At 36.9% G+C, this 20699-nt stretch overlaps 1 protein-coding gene across 2 annotated transcripts in view; it reads left to right on the top strand.

The window, feature by feature from the left end:
- The first annotated feature begins 3756 nt into the window (after positions 1 to 3756).
- Positions 3757 to 20699, top strand: part of CNKSR2 (connector enhancer of kinase suppressor of Ras 2) — an 89743-nt gene continuing 72800 nt past the window's right edge. The window contains exons 1-3 of one of the 2 annotated variants that reach the window (XM_044442331.1): positions 3757 to 3816; positions 10217 to 10285; positions 18980 to 19067. In XM_044442331.1, coding sequence (XP_044298266.1) covers positions 19011 to 19067 — 57 coding nt within the window. In that variant the 5' untranslated portion in view covers positions 3757 to 3816; positions 10217 to 10285; positions 18980 to 19010. Of the gene's footprint in view, positions 3817 to 10216; positions 10286 to 18417; positions 19068 to 20699 lie in introns of those variants that run through there. The other variant, XM_044442332.1, reaches the window with a different exon arrangement.

A 20699-nucleotide genomic window follows, 5' to 3' on the forward strand; every position in this document is an offset into this window, starting at 1 on the left:
TTTCATTTTACTGCTATCACTTCTGATGTGCTTCCCATAATTCCTTCCCCCAGCCTCCCATCAGTGTTTGGGAAGCTAGACTTTGTTTCACATAAGGATATGTGAAAACAAATTTCAATTGAATCTGAAGGTTAAGGTCCAACACTTTGCTGCAAAAAAATCTAAATAAGCAAAATGTGTTTTGTTGTGATAAAAATGTTTAGTAATTCTAGAATGTTATTTAGATCAAAGATATTTCATAAATTTGTAACTGAATTAATGTCTCTCTCTTATTAAATAATGTAGTATTGGCTCAAAATGCTATTGAGACTGAATCACACTAGTTGTATATTCTCTCTGTGATGTTAGTTAAGGTTTGCTTTGGACTAGGAAACTAGATATTTACTTTTTACGGTTGATATTTGCTTCAAAATGTTCCATATTAATGAATGTTGCAGATTAATACTCATTATTAACACTCAGGAGGCAGCTGGGAAAAGAGAGTTAATATTTTTCATAACTTTGAAAAATGTACACTATCCAATACTGTCTAGTAAAAAGGTAATCTCAGCTCAATTACATGTTCTATATCCCTTATCATTCATAATACTTTGACGTGTTTTATGGAATAAAATTACTTTGCAGCTTCCTTCTTCTTAATATATATAAATGCAATAGATCTCTGTGTGTCAATGAAGATCTTCTACAGTTCATCTCCTACTTTGTTACCAAGTGCATGTTTTAGTTGTTTTTTTCTTCCCTAGATAATTCTTAATGTTGCTTATCTTTGCATACTGATAGCCTTATTACCTTCAAAATAGTGGCATAAAACTAACAGTGACTAGAAAAGATATATTACTTCATGTCACATACTATCATAACTTCTGCTGACTTTTCAGCCTTTCTTATTTTGGGTTTTATATCTTTAATTTTTCATGCACTGTTTTAGGAAATGATCAGCAGTCAGTTGTCTTAATTTCAACCAGATTTTTGTTTTTGTTTGTTTTATTACTGTAAACCAAATACTTGTATTTGTAATGCAGACTTTTAAGGGGAGCTTAAGCTCCTCATTGATATTATTTAAAATTGATTAATTTTTTCATGAAAATAGTGATTATTTACTATTAAAGTGCCTGCATTCATAATCCATTGTTGTAGACCTACCTTATTCTAAACTTTACAAAGCTACAGAGTACCATGACTTGTTTTTCTTTAGGCCACCAGAGGTCAGACAGTGTTCAGAATGGAACAAAAAGAACAAGATAAAAGAATGGTATCAATGGCTGCAACAAGGCTGCTTTCTCTGGAATTTGAGATCTGGCACAAGCCTGGCTCAAAACTGATATTCCCGTCTATTCCCAACAGAAATATATATGTAACAGTTGTCAATTCGTCACTTTGCAGTAGCTTCTAACATCTACTGCTTGACATGGTCACCTCACTTTCCATCTTAAGGCTCAAACTACTTTATCATGATGGTAAAATGTTTTCAGGGACAGGAAGAAGACCAATGCCCTCTGGAAGAATATACTGTCCTGCTCTAATCAATAAGAGTTCTAGAGTGTATATTGCATATGACTTTATCTCCGCCTCAGCTTCCATCTCAAGGCCATTACCATACATTGCTTTGGAATTGGCATGCTCGTGCCACATTCTGAACTCAATTTCCCTTATCTCCCAATTTCAGAGAAAGATGCTGTGTAGGAAATTCACCTTTGGTTTTGATTCCCATGGAAAATGATAAAGAAAAGTTAAACTATTATAGCCCATCATATCGTCACAGATTAGAGCTGGGTAGGGACATAAGTATTTACTGACTTTACAGGCACTATATGATCTTGGACGTGGGAAGGCAAGGAGTAGCTGGACAATACTATGTTTGAATGTTCATTTTTTATAGTCAGATGCTTTTGTTCATACTTTACATTTTGTGATCTCTTGTTGTAAGTGAAAAAGCATCTTCTTTCAGATAGGTGATCTGGAAAAACAACAGGACTGTTATTTATTGGAAAAGAGTATGTACAACCTGTTTTTCTGTTTCCTAAGAAATTCTGAAGGCAAATTACAGCATGAAATAGAATAAAAACAATAGCAGATATAATTAAAATATTAAAAAGAGAAGGAATGGCTGCTCAAAGTATTCATAGCAGAACCACGTGTCTGATGTCAGGTCACTAAGGAGAAGCTGTTGAGCAGACTTTGACAGAATGAAATGCTCACATGCAGCAAAGTGGGCATTTAGGTTCTGGTCTTAATCCATTATTGTTCTAACTAGCACCTTGAGCTGGAACTGTAAATATATTTGTAAGGCACTGAAGTTGTTGCAAGCAATAACAGGCTGCAGTCAACATTCTAGCTGCTTAATTCAAAACAGCTGATGTCTCTCAACTCTCTTCTGTAGAATGCAGAAGCCCATTCTTGGTATAACTGAGACATGTGCATGATGACCACTTCTACTTTCCACGAGCATTGTTGAAATGAAGCAGCATGGCAGTACTAAATGCGCTGCTCCAATCATGTAAATCTATAGGAGGTAATCAAAATTGCAGAGAAAGAAAACAGAGGGCTTATCTGGAAAATATCGAATGGATTATTGTAACAACTTGAGTGGGAAAGGGAGATGGGAAAGGAAGAACTAGCATCAGCTTTGATAACTCTTCCAGGGGTTATGCATATGCTACAGTTGGTTTGTCAGAAGTTTTTTAAATGGCATAAGATAAGAATTTAACTTCTAGCAGAACAACAGATAAAAGATTTTGTTTAGTCTGAACAATGTTTAAATGTGAAGATCTATAAAAACCTATAAAAATAGGTTATTTTCCAGTCAATTTTATGAAATTTGTAAGTATTCTCTAAGACTGTCTTAAAGTAGCTGTTATACTTAGCTGATGGTCTATTTTGATAGATTAGCATATTTTATTTTTCTATGAACATCATTAAATTTCAGTACTGACTGTGGGGACCAATTGTTATATGTAAATTGCATACAAAGTTCTTCACCCAACTCTTTCATTCACAAAGTTTATATTTACTAGAAATTGTTTTTTTCTTGATCCACTTAGCAAGCACACGGATCACAAGTTCTGCTGTTTTGCAGAGTTGCTTTTATAATACTCTCTTGGTGGCTTTTATTGTTCTTCATGATGTGGTCACTCCACATTCCTGTGATGGAAATGTATTTTAAAATATTATGAATCTATACTGGTTATCTTGCTGAAGCATATTTTGATCATGTTACCCTGGGATGGTTTCTAATAGTTGATATCTAGTATCTATTATTCTTCAGTTTGATATGAAGAGTGTGTGGTTTGAATCAGGATGTGGCTTTGCCTTTTTATTGGATTGTGTTTCTGTTTGTAACAGAGTACCTATGGTTTGCTTCTGCTTATAAAAGTTAAATCAGTCTCTAACTACAGCCATGAGGAAGCCACATCAAATAGCTCCGCTGAGACACAGTTCATTGCACTTCTTGCCCTGTAGGTTGGAATATTCTTCATGTAGCCACAAGTCTCATCCAGATGATGAGCTGTTGCACATATATTAATTGCATCTGGAGATAACTGTCACAACAATTGAAAGAAGTTTATATCTTGTATGCACCAGTCCCAAGTTTCTGATTCAAACACCTTCTTTATTCAGAATGGTTGTTTAGTGGGATGCATCAATTATCACTCCATAACTGTTAGCAGATAGATTTTAGATAGGCAAGAAGTATATATTGGATGCGATAGTTTGCAAAAACTTTACAAATTCTTTCCCATGATGTCTTTTTCTTAGGGTATGTACATTAAATCAACATATGATGGTCTCCATGTAATTACTGGAACAACTGAAAATGTAAGTATTAATCAAGTTTGCTGAGGTCTGGCACTTTTTTTGACCCTAACTCTGTATTATGCACCTCCCTCCCCCGCTTGCATACATGTGTGTTAACAGCGAAGGCTCAGGAGCATGTCTGGGGGAGGCAAGGCTGTATATCAAGCAGAGCTTGAAAGAGCTTGCATTGCACTGGCGAGATAGCTTTAGTTGTGGTAATGCATAAAATTTATTGGTTTTGTTCAAGGAAGAAAAAGTTTCCTGCTTTCCTATTTTTTCATGAATTAAATATCGATGTTTCTGTGCTATGAGTTTCTGTTATAGCAATAACCTTAATGTGTTACTGTAAATAATCAGTCTTTAAGTAAATTTTTATTCTATGATGTCTTGTAATGGGTATAAATCTTCCCTTCTTATCTTTCCTTTTTATAATTTGTGGTGTTAGAGTGACCCCAAAATACATGGGCACAGCTCATGCCCTTTCATTATACCCTAATAAATACCTTAAAAAGACCAGTCTCCCTTGTAGACATATACCCCCTATATATAGAGTATCCCCAGGTGCTCATGGTGGGCATGAAAGAGAAGGCATTGCCTGACACTGCTCTGATGCTGGCATTATATAAGGATTTTTTAAACCAAAGACAAGCTTTCACCAAAGAACAAGCACAGCCTTTTTATGAAGGAAACACGGAATATCTTGAGGCCCAATAACTCTGACTACAGTAACTAATAACCGTTTTAGAGAGGTTTGTCTCTAGGGCTGTATAGATGTAATAAAGAACGTAAGTTCTAGCCATCATAACCTTTTGTTATATTCCTGTAGGAAGCAGATGGTCCTTCCTCCAAGAATTAACTTTCATCTCTCTGACGATCGTGTACATATTCTTTACCACATTTAAAATAAAAGACAGGCATTTACTCCATGCCAGTAACCTGCAATGGCAATATTACAGTTTTTTTTTTTTTTAATCCTAATGAGCAGCTGGGAAAGGTCACTATCACACTTCACGTGGTATCTGTAAAGATATGTGCACACACCCTGACTTTATTTTTCTAAAGTTACACCTTTGTCAAAACAACCTCAGCCGAATTTCTGTTGGGATATAATGCACATCAGAGGGACTGAGACTTCTCTCAGAGCTGACCATCCGTGTGTGCAGCTCATCACACATAGTAATTCTCAGTTAATTATGTTAATTAAGTCTATAAGTCGTTCAAGTGTGTACAACCACATGAACCATTGCCGCCTTGCTTGTTTTACTGCTGAAGTAGTTTTTCCTGTCAAAGTGGCAAATGGCTAAATATAATATATTAGTGGAATCCGTGTAGTTCTAATAAGACAGATCTGGATAAATATATTTCCATAGACTGATGGTTTTGGTGGAGTTTGATCTGTAGGTATGATGACCTTCCTAAGCCAATTATAAAAAGAAACGCATTCATATATAGTATAACTTCCCCTGCTTCATAAATACTGAATGCACCAATTCAGAAATGAGTAAATGTGTATTTGTAGAAAATGAATGCCCTCTTCAGTTTGGCCTTGATAGATGCCTCTCTGAAGACTGCAGTCAAATAGGATTAGATGAAGTTATTGTGCTTGTAGCTAGATATAAACAATTTAGTGCAATCCAAAAGTTCCCTTGCTTAATCAAAACATGTTTGTTTATGGTAAGATGTCTGAGTCCTACTTTCTGTAAAAAAAAAAAAGGGGGGGGGCAAGACCCAGTCCATGTTAGACTGTCTAGATTAATGTATGACCTTGCTCAAACTTGTATGTTTCCTTGGTGCTTTTCTCAGCCACATAGAAGCTTTTTACATGCTGTGCAGAAGTTAAGATTTGTATAACCAACATGTGTTGTTCAATTTAGACCAGTTATACTCATCACAGATCCTCAGGAAATGATTTACAGCGTACGGACATCATGGGTCAAGGTGTTTTATTAATTTTTCCCACCCTTGAACTTTTTATAGCTTTTATTGTAGGTGTTGGTCCTTTAGAAGATGTATCTATTTAATTGATTAAAATATTTTTAATTAAAAAGATGTTCAATTTTAAAGTCAATTATTTCTAAAAATTATGGGTGGTCACTTCCACCTTAAAAGAGTTATTCCTTGTTTTTTTGTTTTTTGTTTTTTTTCTCACAGTAGATGGAATGGCTCTGTGATAGCACTCATAGGCATACTCTAAAACTCAAAAGTATGCTTCTTAGCTCAGAACTATTCATATGTAAATATATTCAGATTTAATTTATAAAAACTCATGCATGTAGTTGATTAAGATTTCTTTATTTGGGTGATAGCCCTTCCTTTGGAAAAATAAGACCTGAACCATTCATTTTAGTTGCATTCATTTCAGCATGTTAGGGTACTATATCGCTTTTTCTGGACAATGCCCTTAAGAAATTTTTAAAAAGTAGATATGAATATTCAAAGTTGGTGTAGCTTATAAACTGTTTTTATAAAGTTTTACATAAAGTTATTTTATGTAATTTCTATACAGCACAATAGTTGAAGCTTTCTGTGCAGCTCATAACAGTACGTTAAAAATAACAAGAAAAGATATATCATATTGAAACATATTAGGACTTATCAAAACATTACAAAGTTTACAATACAAAATTTAAACCAAATTTAGAACGGGTACTTTACATACACACATGCACACACACAATATATTGAAGAAAAATCTTAGAACTGGGACTTTCTGAACAGCTACCAGGCCCCGGTAGACGACTTGAATGCCCTCAAGTAGAGGATGTGCATTGCCTGATGCTGAAAAGATGGTAAAGTTGGTGCCTGGTGGAACTCAGTGAGAAGCTCACTCCATAACAAGGAGACCACCACTGAAAAGCCTCTTTCCTTGTTGTCACCATCTGAGCCTCCCTTGGATGTAGTAGTTGGAGATAATACCCAGAATTTGATTGTCTAGGTGGATGAAAGTTGTGATAGGTATTCTGTACAGTATCATGGTCCTAAACCATGTAGGGCTTTTATAGGTTAAAGCCAGCAGAATTATCCTGAGTTAAGGACATTTAAGTTGCATGGGTGAACTTCTAATTAATTCAGTATTGATCAGAAAGTAACAAATTCATCTGTATAGGCATGGGTCTCCTTTAATTTGAGAACTCATTTTGTGTATACAAACTTTTGTCCATGAATAATATCAAACATAAGAATGCAGGAGGAACCTGACAGGGCTAAGTAGGCCCTCTGGATTCTGGCTTGTGAGCCCACACTTCTCTGTGGGTTTCCATCTCTAGGACTGCTCACAGATTGTGCATTTAAAAAAAAAATAAAACCAAGGAAACGTGTGCAAATCATGAGACCTGTGCTATTGCACATAGGAAGCTAGAAACCAGCCAGTCCCAAGCACAAGTCATTTTGCTTCTGGTTATCAGTTCAGAACAAGCCAGACTTCTCAGTATTAGTGCATCCCCAATCAAACTGCACTGTAGTTTGTAATCCTGTAATGCATGCATTTTGGGAGCTGTGGTTTGTAATTTCATAATGCGGTTGCATGTATCCCAATGTTGTACCTCTTCCTGATTGGTCATTTTCATGTGGTCCTTATACATAATATTAACTTGTTATTGCCACATTTCCTCACCTATGGAGGAAATTTGGATGGTGTCACGAAGTGGCAACTCAGTCCTCCCTGAAACAAAAAGTTTAAATCAACCAACTCAGTGCTGGAACCCCGCAGTTCAGGTGCAGACTATGTAGGCTCCAAAGCTCACAGTCAGTTCCAAAATTAATAATGAATTTGGTGAGCATTATGAATACATAGATTTTGACTAATTATGACTTGTTAAGTTTGACAGCCTCACTGCTTTTATGTGGCATTTAAATTAATGTAAAGATATTAGTGCAAGATAATTCTTGGGCTGAAATCAGTGAAACTTACATATGCCTTTTATTCAATTGTGTCCTTACTGTTTTATATTACCATTGCAGGTTTGAACATATCCAACTGCTAGAAAATAATGCTTTTAAGGAAACATACTCGAATTGATCACTTGTGCTTAAAGTTTTCCATGAAAAGATTTGGATGGGATTGAATGTCAGACTAAGCCATCCCATGAATAAACAATGCTGGCAAATAAACAACAGTCACTGAACAACCTACTGTACAGAGCATTTTGTTGTGGCTTGCTCTTCCTCAGTTTCCCCCTTAATCATCCATTGAGCTCTGACATATATTCCAGGTGAATACATTTGCAGCACAATCAATCTTGTCTTCCTGCCCTGGCCCTCTCCCTGCTATGATCACTACCCCTGTTCATGCGCCATTTGTTGTCCCTGGTGCTTTGGCAAATGTCCTAATATATATTTTTCAACTTTTCAGTTTTCCTTATTCTTTCTCAAGTACACAAGAGCATGCTTTTACCTTTCCAATATGTGCAGTCTTGCCTGGTCAATGTCCTTATACTTTGCAGCTGCCAATAAAAGTGCTGAAATGGATATGTAATGAAAACATAAGGCTGCATATAGCTGAATTCACAGATCAAGGACTACAGGGGAGAAAATAGCAATACTCATTTCCAAGAGAAATATGCTTGTTCTTGAATTATAAACTTTTGAATATAGGCATTTTGGATCACCTGAAAGTGATTCAAATTTATTGGATAGAACTTGGGATATTTTGTGCATTCTCCAGATAATACCTTATAGGAAGGATTTGTTTTTTAAGTTATGCAACATTCTGTGTCAGTGGTTTTCAGTTTTGCCATATTCGAGGAACTATTTACACATTGATTTATATGCTGAAGGACTTCTTCGTATTTTCTACACTTTCCTGAGTTTATAAATGATTCAGAAACATGGTTAAAGGTGTATTTTCAATTCAATTGCATAAGGTGCTCATTGTGTTTACCATGAACAGAGAGCTGCTCTCATCACTTTCCCTGTACGGAAAGGCAGAATGATGGCAGAACAGCCAGCTTTGGGATAGCTTGAAAGGATGCCTGGAGGCCAGCGTGTTTGCCTCACAAACCCATCAGGATCTTGTGCTTTTATGAGTGGCTGGTGTATTTGTGAGCCCTCCTACCCTGCAGCACAAGTCAAAAGGAAGCATTAGCAGGATGGAGTGCTGCCCCATTCGCTTCTGCACAAAAGGCTCAACCTGGGGAAGAGGTCCCCTGAAGTGCAGGATGACATTGTGTGCTGAATTCCTGATGGGATCTAGGATAGTTTCAGTGCGGCCATGGTAGCTGAAAGGTGAAGATGCTGTTTGAACCATTACTTGCCATGATCATTCCTCTCCAAAGAATCCCAGGTTTTACTGTAACAAAATTTGGAAACACTGCCCTGTTTGAATCATGGAATTTGACCGACAGAAAGTTTTCCCCCAATGGTTTTCGAGAACATAAAAAATGTAGCACTATCTTCTTAGGAAGAATATTTTTTGATCCAGGATTTAGTCATATAGGTTTTAATCATATGAACCAGTTCTTTGAAATTTGAACTCTTTTTTTCTCTAAAATATTTCCTGATTAAACAAAGTAGCAGTGTTTTAAAGGGGATTTTGTGCATTCTCTTGCCTACTTGGCATTTTTCTAATTTCTTTCCATTGCACATTCTAACGCTTTCAAATTACAATAATATATATTTCCTTACACAGAAATAAGATTAATTATTTGGATCTGTCACCTGGATTCCTTAAATACACAGGCAATAGAAATTCAGTTAGGTTCAATGTTCAGAATTAAATCTTGTTATATAGGTTCAAATAAACTTTAAGAAACGTTATTTTAACCAGTGTCAACTTACAATGTACAGTAATATTGTGATAATGGCATTTCTATACTGTCAAATAGCCAAAGCTATGTGTGCAGCATACGTGGTATGTATGGCAGAAGCTTAACTTGAGGATTGCCTGAGTCTTGATACAGACTCTGTTTGACTTATGACCACTGAAGCATTAAGTAAGGAGAAGCTTCTGAAGAAGTTTTCCATTTCAATAAATGGGGGTTCCCCTTATCCTCCCCAAAAAATTTGAGGCACACTATATGTCTACTCATGAGGGGAGGTGCTTCATTTTGGAAATAATTCATACTATGGAAGAGAATGGTTAAAGTAATTAATTTACATGGCATTTCCACATAATCACTGCTTCTGTGCAATGTGATAGGTGCCCCTAATTTACTATGAGTGTTGTGTACATTTGATCACACAAACATTTGTGCTTTTATTGTGACTCTGATTTAAATATTGGAAAAGCTGTGATATGGCCTAACAGTTCTATTGTGTATATTTTAGGATTTCAAGATAATGAAAAGAAACTATCATTTTTTTACTTACTAAAAAATACAGACTTAACACAGCTTGTGTAGCTTAACAACCTTGCTCTTGCCAAAGGAGAGATGATAGCCAGTAAGGATTGTATTCTTTATCATCTCTTTTATTTTAAATTCAGTCACCTGCAGATCGATGTAAGAAAATCCATGCTGGAGATGAAGTGATTCAAGTTAACCACCAAACTGTGGTATGTATAACTGCATTCAAATCTATCACTTGAAGAGGAAGGTGCACAAGTAAAACAACAGCACATATTAAAATGTACTATTTTAAAAATATTATTTTTTGCATGACAGATTTAGTTTTTTATTATTTTTGTGCATTTTTACAAGGATATAAAAAGTAAAAAGTGTATACGCCAGACAAGTTCATGATGATTGAACACATTAGTTTGGAACCACACAAAATAAGGTAGTGGTTATACTCTGTGAACTACATAAATGTCCAAATGTGAATTTATTTATACATACACACATTTTAACTTTAAAAAATTATTGCGTGAACATCCAGGATGTATTTAACAGTGAGAGAAGAGGCAACTAGCCTGCTTAAGCCCTTCCCATTTTCTAGCCTAGGTGGTGGTGCTGGTGGTAGTAGTGATGATTTGGATCCCATCCCATTAGCCAGAGTGGCTTTCTGGCTGGGTTTGTACTTAGGAATTTAGGGATACTGTAGATTAGGGGTAGCATTGGGGAGGAATGCATGGAAAACTTGAAAAGAGCTCCCCTTCCTGCTTATTGTAGGGGGTGTGTATCTCTCACGCTTTACATTCTGCTCAGCTTTGTCTGATTATGAAGAGGGCGAGGGCGAGGAGCAAGTGGTGGAGGACTTGTCAGTTGCAGCATTATCTAGTGAAGTTTCTCAGGCACAACGTGAGAGGCAGCCTGCCTTGGAAAGGAATGGACACTTTTCAGAATGGGTGGGCTACGGAAAGAACTCCTTGACCTGGTTAATTAATGACGGGAAAAGCAAGCAGACCAATTATGAAGCATCTAATGTGCCCACTGTCCAGCCCTCCAACAACAGGAGCCTGCCTGAGGGTGGAGCCAGAAAGTTTGCAGAAAGAGAGGGAAAGGGGAGACTTTCTGTTTGGATTCAACTCTTTACGTGGGCAGATGCTTCTTCCACATCTCTAGGAAAGGCTATTCTGCTTTAGACTGTTCTGCATCCCGCTAAGTTTCAAATAAAGAATTAGGTTTTGTTTTAGGTGTACTGAAAGGGAGGGAAAGAGGGGAGTGACCTGAGTGACGAATTACATAGGGATTATTGGGGGGGGGCATTTTTTTCTTTCTCCATCTGTAGAAGCGACCCATTTCCCCAGTAAAGGAATTGCTAGCTATGGAGATCAAGGCCTCTTGTTATTCTTTCTGCTTTGCATGTGTGACAGGGCCAGCTAGGTAAGTGGTGCATAGAGCAGAGGGCGGACAGATCCCAGCAGTCTGGAGGTCATTTTCACCCTCTGCACTGCTCTCAAGGTGTGCACAATATCCTCCCAAGGTACCAAATTCAATAGCAGATTATTCCATTCCAATGCAACAATGGTTAATTATTGTTATTTTCCAAGTGAAATCAAGTCCTTTTGGTGCTCTTTACCGCCATAGCCACCATTTTTTTGTTCTTAAAAACTGAATTTTTAAAATGAGGGGGTAGCAAAGACTAAACGCAGACCACTCATTGTGCATCCCTCAAATAGTTCCCAGAAGGACATTACAGAAATCTCTCTCTCTGCCTCCCCCCACCCTCTCTTTCAAAAATAGGTGATGTAAAACCTTACTCAGGAGTCAGGTGAGAGGGATTAATTAGGAGAGGGATTCTGTGGTTGTTACCTGTTCCACCATGACTGTCTCTGTACAAATGGAGACAATGTTGCTGACTGAGAAGTCAGGCACCACTGTCGGTGAGAAGCAAAGTAGTGGATAGACATTGGTTGTGGAAAGGAATTTCCATAATGTTTTAAGCTGGAGTACTGTTTCTTTTTCATTAATGATAGAGAAAATTGAACGGGTTGAGCAAAGGCTGGCTGCTGAATTCATAGCAGGAAAGTTTGAAGTAATGGGCATAGCTGAATATAAAAGCCACTTCAAGAAGGTCAGCTACTCAGTGGGACTTAGTTCCAAATAGACAATGTTTTTCATTTATCGAGTTAGTTGGACAAAGTATTTGGCTAATATTACAGATATTTAATTATATTTAAGTTCTAGGGCAAAGGACAGTGGAGTAGTCATTCAGTATTGTTTTGCTATGTTACTAACCCTCATTTTGGAATGTAGAGTAAATAAACTGTAATTCTGCTGTAATGATTCTTGCATTTCTGTAAGTTTCAATTACAGATCTGATCTCCTGAGGTTTTGCAGAACTGGGATGCATCTTTTTCTAGCATGACTATGTGTGTGTGTGTGTGTATGTGTAAATTTAAACATCTTTTGAAAGGTTTGATATTGCTTTGGACAGATTTATCATATATATTTCACAAAGTGTTTTAACAGGTATAGATTACAAATACTATTTATGAACTTTAGACTAAAAATGAGAAGAACTAAGAATGATTAATGGTTTATCCACTTTTACTCCAAAGCAATTTCCACAGAGTTCATGGGAATAATTATTCCCAAATAAGCAAGCACAGTATTTCAGCTTTCCACTGGTTTCCCCTTAGGAGCATTGTAACCCGTTGGCCTGGATATATTCCCTATGACAAAAAAGATTGCATGAGGAGCCCCAGCAGTTTTTTTTTTTTATGTGGTCTTCTGCTATGAAGAATGTAGGATGTTCCCTTAAACAGATTCAGACCACCATGTCATTTGGCTTGGTATTGTCCCTGGCAGTGGCTCTCCAGATTCCAGACTTTTCGGTCTTGCCTGGACCATTTAAATACAAAACATCTGTTGTACCTAGTGATTTGTGCAAAATCTGTAGTACTGCTAAATACAAATCTACTAGGAAAGTAGAGAAGTAGTAAACTTTGACTCTGTTGCTACCTCTCTACTCTCACAGGTGTACCACTGGTCTCAGAATGGCAGTGGTTCAAAGCCCTGCTGGAACCAGAAGGTGGCAAATTCACAGAACTGTGGTAACTGATACACTGTAGATCTTATTTGTGGTCTGTATAATACTGGAGTGAGGAAGACCCTGCCATGTGTACAAGCTGAAAGACTCTCTGTTGAGAGACGAGGAACAGTAATGAGTCAGCAGCTGCAACAAATAATATCTAGACCTAGAAGCATGGTTAACATGATCAAAAGACAGTGTTGCCACTCAGAGTATTTTCCCTTGCTCTCTTTCCACTGGGAGTCAGATGTAGTCATTGAGATGATATTTAATTATCCACTCTACCAAGCTGCAGTGTAAATCTCTGTAGATTTTACTGCTTGCTTACCCCCTGTGTCCACACTATCCCACTCCTGCAAGGCAAAGGTTGTGTGAGTGTTTGAGGGTCTATTTTAATGTTTGGAAAGCAGTTTCTAGCAGTCATCATTAACAGAGCTTACCTGCCTTTGGGCGCTGATGGTGACCAGTCTGTCTGTTATCTGCACAATGCATACTTTGTGTCTTCTACTTGAGCAACCTTGGTGAGGGAGAAAGGTTAGGGTTTAGCTAACATCATTGGTCATACTTAAATCTGCGGTCATACTCTGAAAGATGGTTTCTTTCCATCCTCCACCTACCTGTGCAGGGTGTCCTGCCCTTGAGTACCCTGTGGGGTTAGTTGAATAGAAATCGTTGATTATTTGGAGTTGGGGGTCCTGAGTTAGAGTACTTGAAAAGGCTGTGGGTAGAGTGGTGTTAACAATCTGCTTTTGCTATATTTATTTTGAGGCCACGATAATTGCATGAAGTGTCATTTCACCATAGTTCCCATGAATAAGGTTCCTTTTTAGATACCCTAACTGTGTGGCATAAAGGTAGACATGATACCAAGTGCCTGGCCATCTTATGAGCTACTCGTCTGGGATCTTTATACTGATGTGGAATCACTTTGATTGAATACAGAGTTAACTGGATTCCTACAAGCCATTGTGATGGCTTTGGTGTAGCAGGAGGAATTCGTAGTGGGGGGGAAGGCAGTATACTTTGATTTTCCTCTGTGTTCAGTGTTTTGGACATATACCTGCACTGTTGCCATGTAATGTCACTCCAACACAGGGACTAGGAGCAGGATCTGAAAAGCTTGGGATTTGGACCAAGCCTGCTTTTCCTTGGGCAATATCAGCAATACTACCCATTTTCAACCCTACACCAGAAGAGTTTCGCTGGATGCAGGGACATGGCAGAGCAACATTCTGCCATCGTACTGCTAGCAATACGTTAGGGTAGAGTTCATTGCAGTGCTGTAGATTCAAGATACATTGGCAGAGGGATTTAAACCGAATCCTAAGACTCCTGTGCCAGTGTATTTGTTTATAATTCTGAGTCTATCCTCACTAAATTATTTGGTTTTCCTGCTTTTTCTACTAAGAGAGTGATATAACACCATTTTTAATTCAGATGTCAGTGCTTCACTAGATTGTAAAGATAACTTGTAACTATACAGAATGGCTTACAGATATTCAGAATGGCACACAGATGTACGTACACTGCATCAATTTATATATGCTGACTTTATTAGCTATGGTGTACCATACTGGCTCAGAGTGTAAACTTTCAGCTGCCCATTTCACCTGAAGCTTAGCCATATATGTATTGGGTAGGTATAATATACTCCTGACTGGCTGGAGATGCGAGATGCTGAGAAATAGTATTAAAAAGACCACTCTGTTTTAAGGCAGACGTTTGCTTGCTTCTCTGGAAGCTGATGATATATCTATACCTTTTGCCCATTAGATGTAGTATAGTACAACTCGGTCATTGAGTACAGCACGGTCATTGATCATGCTGGCTGGGAATTATGGGAGTTACATTACAACACATCTAGTGGGCACTAGGTTGAAAAAGGGCTGTGTGCATGCGTGTGTGTGTGTGTGTGTGTGTGGAATAAGAGTGATTTTTAAACTGGAAAAATATCTGTAAGATATCAGAAGTTTGGTACAATAATTATGCAAATCTCCCATGTAATTAGAGATTATACTTTACAGATTAGACATTACAGAAGATTTCTATCTATAGTCTTCTTTTCTGAAGAAAATAGATAAATCAATGTGCTGACTTGCTGATTTTAGTTTTTGTGCTCAAAGTTCAAAGAAGACACCTGATTTTTTCTGGCAAATCCAGAAATGCAGGTGAATGAATTGCAAGATTTTACAGACATTAACTACAAAATGCTACTTCTCAATAATTAAAATGTAATTTCCATGTAACACATGACTAAGAGATCTTCTGGTTGCAGTGCGTAATTGAGGCTCAATGTAGCATTAGTAATGATGGTATGGCAATTTGTACTGCTTCCAAATATACAAATTAATAACAGCAGTTTTATGTTTCTGTGATCATATAACTGTCATTGGCTATGCTGTAACTAGGCTTTATTTAATTCAGCAATTAATTCAATGTAAAACAATATAATATTCAAGGAAAGAGGATAGAAGGAAAATAGGAGGAAAGACTGTTCTTCTTCCATGTGTGATGAACTGATTGGTCTGTAATCTACAAGTTGTCTGCACTGAACCACTTCCTACCCATCCATTTAATTAACAAAATACAACTGGTTGCTAAAAACTGATTACTGAACTTTTCACCAAGTACTCTTTTGTTCAGTCCAACAAAAAATCTGAGTGATAAAATGCCATAATAGGCTGAATTTCCAATAGAACATTATTTGATCAATTGGCAAAAAGCCAGTTATTACAGATACAGATTTATGTCATCATTGCATTAGTCCTTTTTGACAGCAGTCATTTTTCCTTAAGTTGCACATCCAGCTGGCCAGCTGCTCCCAGTATAGATGTTATTCTAGAAGAACCAATCATAGAGCTGTGATCTACCTAAGCAAAAATTTTGGAAGACCTGTCAGAACCAGTGTAATAGTATTCCTTGCTGAATCCCCGATAGGAGAGCTTTGGCTCTGAGGCATTCTCTCTTACAGTTCTAGTTAATTTCTTTATCTTGTTAACACTTACCTCACATTCTGAAACTATCCCATAGTACTATTTAATGCTGCACCAACTTACATTTTGTCTAGCATAACATCCATTCCACAGCTGACATTAGCAATCGGTCACATTTCTAATGAAATAAGATTTGTAAAAGGTGAGAGAGAACTGTGGTAGCATAAGATTCTTATAACAGTTGCAGAAAACAACTAAGGATAGAGCTCCAGGCAATTATAGTGTAGCTTCTCTAGGCAGGTATTACTTAGGCACTACATGGAACAGTGAAGTTGATTCTCTTTTAGTGAATGACGAAGAGTTTTAAAAATCATACACCATTCTCAGGAGCTTCTTGGAATTGCTCAATTCAACTCACAAGCTAGTGGAAGTCAATGAAGGGTAGTGTGCAAGAATGCTTGTGGTTGTTTACATTTCTATATGAACAAATAATGTAACAAAGAACATGGACAAATGCTAAAGCTTTCTAATGAACCCCACAAGTCAACTAAAGAATCAGAAGAGTACACATGGAATTGACTATTTTCAGAGTCTGTTCCTATGATTAATTTAGCTCTTCTTCAGCACTTTTTCAGGTCCATGATGATACATAGTACTTGATATTTTCTCGTCCTACTAAAATAGCTTTTGGGTAGTCTAGTTGCTCAGGGTTTTTTATCCTTGAACAATTTCAAGGAAAGAATTTGTTGCAAAGAAGAAAATCTTAAGCTTCACTTTGATGTAATTCTCAGTCCAATAAAGTAGTTTAAACTGTGACAATGCTATCAGTAATTTGCCCCGTTATCAATCTATGATTGGTAAGTAGGACAGAATCATGCATTCAGTTCTTCCAAGTTCCACTAACCTTAGTTTATTAATGCCTGTTGTTATACCTCAGCCTTCCCAACCTGATCCCTTCCAGATGTTTTGGATTTTGCCTCACATTATTCCGATCCAGCATGGCAGAAGATCAGCATTGCTGGGAATAGCAGTCTAAAGCATCTCAAGGCACAAGGTTGAGGAAGACAATTATAACTTGAGTATTATTCGCTCCCATTATATGCATGTTCTATGCATTTGACTGTCTTATTCCTTGCTGATAGTTTAAGTCTTAAAATATGGCTCAAAATATAATAAGGCCTAAGAAAGGTAATTCTTTTTATTGATCCAATTGAGTCAGAAAACACAGGTAGCAGGGGGCATTCATAGCCAATTTGAGGTTGGAAAGGGACTACCTTTCCACTTATCTATCTTAATAACCAATTTGATGCTCTAAATGTAAGTTGTACTGTTAGAAGCCAGAAATAGAATAAAAGAAAGAACACCGGATGTATCCCTCAGTTGTCTGGTGAACTGACCTTATCCTTGCTCTAAGAGTCACATATTTATTAAACAGAAAAGGAAGAGTGAATTTCCTGTAGGAGCAGTCATTTAAAATCATTAGAGAATCTTTGTGAGAGTGAGTATATGGGAGAAAGAAACAGAACAACAAGCAAGCAGAAATACAGATTTCCCAGTGTACCTTTCAAGATAAGGGTGTAGTGGGGCCAGTATAATAGCCAAGACAGGTGGTGAAGAGTTCACCATCACCATCCTCCTTTTTCTCAAGTGACCCAAGACAGTCCATGGTGAGTAATACTATACATTACATTCTGACCTGTTGGAACATTCAGGGTTGAATCCAGACTAAGTTAATTGGATGTCATTTCACTGATATCATTAATTTATTTCACCATGAGTTAAGCTCTGCTAACAGTCTATATCCATATCTCAGTAACCTAAATAAGTGTAGCCCTCAGTAGAAGCTTGCACCAAAGTGCTTCTTCAGTTGAGACCAGGGATAAACTCGTCAGTGTAGCACATAATGCAACAAGCTCCATGTCCCGAGGGAGACTTTGTGTTTTTCCAAGATTAGTCTTCCAAAAGCCACTTTTTAAGCTAAGAAGATTTCAAAACAGTTTGTGTAGCATCAGGTTTTGCTTAGCGCACCCACTGAAAGGCAGGGATGGGAAACATAGGGTCTTCACGATGAAGTTGGACTGCAACGCTCATCATTCCTTCCTGTTAGCTATGTTGGCTAGGACTGATGGGAACTTCAGTCCAACAACATCTGGAGCACCACATGTTCTCCATCCCTGCCTAAAAGCATAAATGCTTCTGAACATGCACAAGCCATTGAAAGGTAGCTAAAATAGGCTAAAATCAAAAGGGCCGCTGAGTATCCAAAAAAGTATTGCAGTCATCCAGTGGAGTTTTTACTTCTTTCTTGGAACGGAGCAGAACATGTTGTATCATCAACAGCTATTTAAATCTCCTGTTCATTTAAATGTCAGTTTGCTGGTTTTTATTTAAAAACTACTATCCATGTGTCTGAAGCACCCTCAGGCTTGTGCAACTAAGTTTGAGGTTGATTGGATCTGGGTCATTGTTCCATAGCCACACTACTTTTAAAACAGGGATTATAAAAACATGTTTCTGCTCTTTCTCACTGGGCCCTTCTCAGCTGGCACATCTGTTCAAGAGTTATTCCACCTACTTCTCTAAACATTCCTAATGGGATTTGAGAGCCTTCACTGATCCTAAGCAAAATGACTTGAAATGAAAAGCCACTGACAAGGGCTTCCAAGTAAAAAGGTTTAGGATTGAAATGTTAAGTGCATAATGATAATAGTCTTTGTAACTGACAACTTTTTAATGATGATTAAAATAGTGAATAGTTTTAGAATTAAGTTACTGATCAGTTTAAATTATGATTCATATAGAAGGCTCTTCCTACTCTAGTATTTTTTCTCAATCGTGCCTAAGAGGAGGACTATCTGTGGCTCTCTTCACCCTAAACTTCTGTGTCTCTGTCATTCCAGGCTCTGCCTCTTATCAACTGTAACGTGAGTAATGCATCCTGAGTCAGAGGTAACACCCACGTACTACTTGGCAGAGTCAAACATTTGGGTCAGTAAAGCTTCCAGCAAGAGGACCTTTTGCTATTAGAATATATTCACAAAATTGCCTTTTAATGTTGTGAATTAGCTAAGTTTTGAGTACTCCTTTTAATTTTTAAAATCAGATCATTTTGATGAAACCTTTAAAGTGAGAGCCTTACTCATATGAAGACTTCAGGGCTTTATTATTAATATACACCCTTGCTACTTCAATTTACATAGTTTAGTTGTATCTCTGTGGTTTTTGCCCGAAGCATTAAAAAACACACACATGTTAATGCTATTTTTTAAGCCAATTGAAAAAGCATTGTTTTGGGCATTTTTACATTAAATAGTTCACTAGAAATTAAGAAAATAAATTACATGTATTACATCTTATAACTGGCCTAGACTATAATCCTATACTCACTTCCATAGCAATAAGTACCACTACTTCTTTCAGAATAGACAACGATAGAGTTGCAATTTTTATTATTTCTTTTCTTCTGTTTCTTCCTTTCCAGTAACATGCTGTGTTTTATATCATGCGTTATGATTTTAATTCTGAAAGCATGGATGCAGTATTGTTCATTCTTTTCACTGATAATATATTATCTATTATGAATTTATTATAAAAATGAAAAGTAATAGAATAAACAATAGCTTCAAAATTATATTTCCTTTACAAGTAAAACCATGTGTCCATCTTAATCATACATAGAATAAATAAAGTGTGTTCTATTATGGCTAAAGAAAAAATATATTTAAAATCAAGACTGAATGAAGATATCTGGCAAAAGTGAATATTGTGCAAAGTAAAAATGAAACAGAAAATGCATTGGCAATTCCATATAGCATTTTAGGTTTTTTTTAAATATTTTTGTTGGCTTGGCTTTCAAAAATGTGCACAATATACCTTTTTCAGAAATAACAGTAAAATGATAGTATACTCCTCTGCTATGAGGAGGATAATATGATAACAATCTGATAATTGATATGAAAAATGCTAAGAAGTAAATTAACTATTTTAAAAGACCTATTGCAGATCTGCTTCTGCTACGGTTAGATTAATATTGTAAAATGGGGATTTGTATGACAAATGCTTAAAAATACTTAAGTCATTTAAAAAAACTCTTAATATTCTTTGATGTTAATGAAGTGTTGTGATATAAATACTGAGCAGGCAGTGAGGAGGTATGGTCCTGAACAGAGAAGGAAGAGGTCCAGCAAGAGAATGTAAACATTCCTGGAGTACTGATGCATTGTATAAGTTCTTGGCGGAAAAGTAGGCATGCATGGATCTCGTTAAGTCCATTTCGTCTGTGTTCCATCCCTTTCCAATATTTTTTTGTTCTGTCATCCACTCATGGACAGAAATTGAATTTTCTTTTACCAGCATTTTGTTCCACTTGCACTAATCCACATTAGTACAAGCCACATTAGTGGCAATTAGTTAATGTGAATTAATTAATTCAATTTAGTGCATTTGTACAAGTGAACACTCGTGCTACTACAGACTTGTACTTATACACACTAATACTAATGCAAATTAGTGCAAATCCTTCTCCTCCTTCAAAAAAGTTAAAACCGCGTGTGCTGAATCTCTGTGATTCGGAGAAAACGTGGTCAGCTGAGGAATCTGCAGGGCACATTCCTAGAAATC

Source organism: Varanus komodoensis, unplaced genomic scaffold (genome assembly GCF_004798865.1).
Source record: "Varanus komodoensis strain SLA01 unplaced genomic scaffold, ASM479886v1 scaffold4, whole genome shotgun sequence".
In the NCBI taxonomy this organism is placed as follows: domain Eukaryota; kingdom Metazoa; phylum Chordata; class Lepidosauria; order Squamata; family Varanidae; genus Varanus; species Varanus komodoensis.